Source organism: Rhincodon typus, unplaced genomic scaffold, assembly GCF_021869965.1.
Source record: "Rhincodon typus isolate 14 unplaced genomic scaffold, sRhiTyp1.1 hic_rhity00014044, whole genome shotgun sequence".
Lineage (NCBI taxonomy): Eukaryota > Metazoa > Chordata > Chondrichthyes > Orectolobiformes > Rhincodontidae > Rhincodon > Rhincodon typus.
The window spans coordinates 3975-5358 of NW_025979682.1; the positions used below are offsets into that span (position 1 = coordinate 3975).

At 58.1% G+C, this 1384-nt stretch overlaps 1 protein-coding gene across 1 annotated transcript in view; it reads left to right on the top strand.

Annotated features, from left to right (window-relative positions):
- LOC125482635 (semaphorin-4B-like) overlaps positions 1 to 1377 on the top strand; it is a gene marked incomplete at its 3' end in the record, with an annotated part of 5268 nt that extends 3891 nt beyond the window's left edge. The window contains exon 5 of the mRNA XM_048594742.1: positions 820 to 1377. Coding sequence (XP_048450699.1) covers positions 820 to 1377 — 558 coding nt within the window. The remainder of the gene's footprint in view (positions 1 to 819) is intronic.
- Between the last annotated feature and the right edge of the window lie 7 nt (positions 1378 to 1384).

Genomic DNA, 1384 nt, shown 5'->3' on the forward strand with positions numbered 1-1384 from the left:
TGTGTGACTGTCCCCCTATTCTCTGTGTAACGATGTGTATCTGTGAGTGTGATATCGAGCAGAGGCCTTGTTCCCTATTACTACCCACTTGCTGTTTGTTGGGATTTGGTTGGACGGCTGTGTCCTGGCGAGGACCGGGAGGGACAGAGTTCTCGATAACCGCGCTGAACCATATTCGAATAGCGACGCGTAATTCCCAGGGATGGTCAGAACGCAGAAGCTCGTATTGGCTGGGATTTGATAGAGGCGCCGGGGTGGGGGGACCATCCATTCAAACAGTAACTAGGAAAACAGAGGGGGAGATGCTCGACTGGGAGTTATGGGAGATTGGAATTGAGAATTGACCTAATTCTATCCCCAAAAGGAAAGGGGGGGCGTTTGGGACCTCTTCCAATAATAGTGTTGGATACCAGCTTAATTATTTATTTTATCTCTGGCGCGTTTTTCATTTTGTTGTGAAGTGAGAGACAGCAGCGAGCGCAGAGCTAGGCCACAAGTGAGCCAGGATTTCACTGGAAAGCTGGGATAGGTTTGAGGGGCCGAACAGCCCCTTCCTGTCACATGGGGCTCTGGAGAAACTGTTTCCCTGATGCCCCGCTGGCTTTTGTAATCGCGTTGGACCCGGGTTTCCAGGGACTGGCTCCTGCGGCCCAGTGCCCTGTGACACCCCCTTGCCCACTGCGGCCAGTGGGGGAGGGAGGGGGGCGGGTGTTAAAGGAGAGGGGCCTTGTAAGACACGGGGGGGGGGGGGGGGGGTGTGGGCAACTGGTTTAGGGCGTGCGGCCGATGATTTTGTCCGACCCGTTTGTGTCCCCGTAGCAGGTCCTGCGGAGCCTGTCTTGGTGGCGGTCCTGGAGAACTCGCTGGTCAGCTTGCCGTGCCGTGTCCCATCCAACCTGGCGCAGAAGAACTGGACTCATGATGGGGAGCGGGCAGCAGAGACAGAGATGATCGAACAACCCTTTAGCTTGTGGCTGGTAGCTACCACGGGCCAGCAGGGCCTGTGGGAGTGCTGGGCGACCGAGAATGGTTTCAGGACCTTGCTGGCGAGCTACACGCTCCAGGTGGGGGCGCGCGAGACGCCGGCGGGAACGGAGGGTCAGCTGCCGTGGGCTGGCGTTGCCGCGAAGACATACTGGAATGAGCTGTTACTGGTCAGCACGCTGCTGGCCTTGTCCATATTGGCGCTGGTCGGCTACGTCGCTTACCACCGCTCCAAGAGGTGCCGGTCGCAAAGGAGAGCCCGAGTCAGCCAGATCCCGACGGACGACGGAGAACGGGAAGAAATCCGGCCCGGCTCCCAATCTCCGGAAGACGACACTCGGATGCGGCAGACACACCACTCAAGTGCTGAGGGGAACCCACAGGATCACAATTGCCCCTA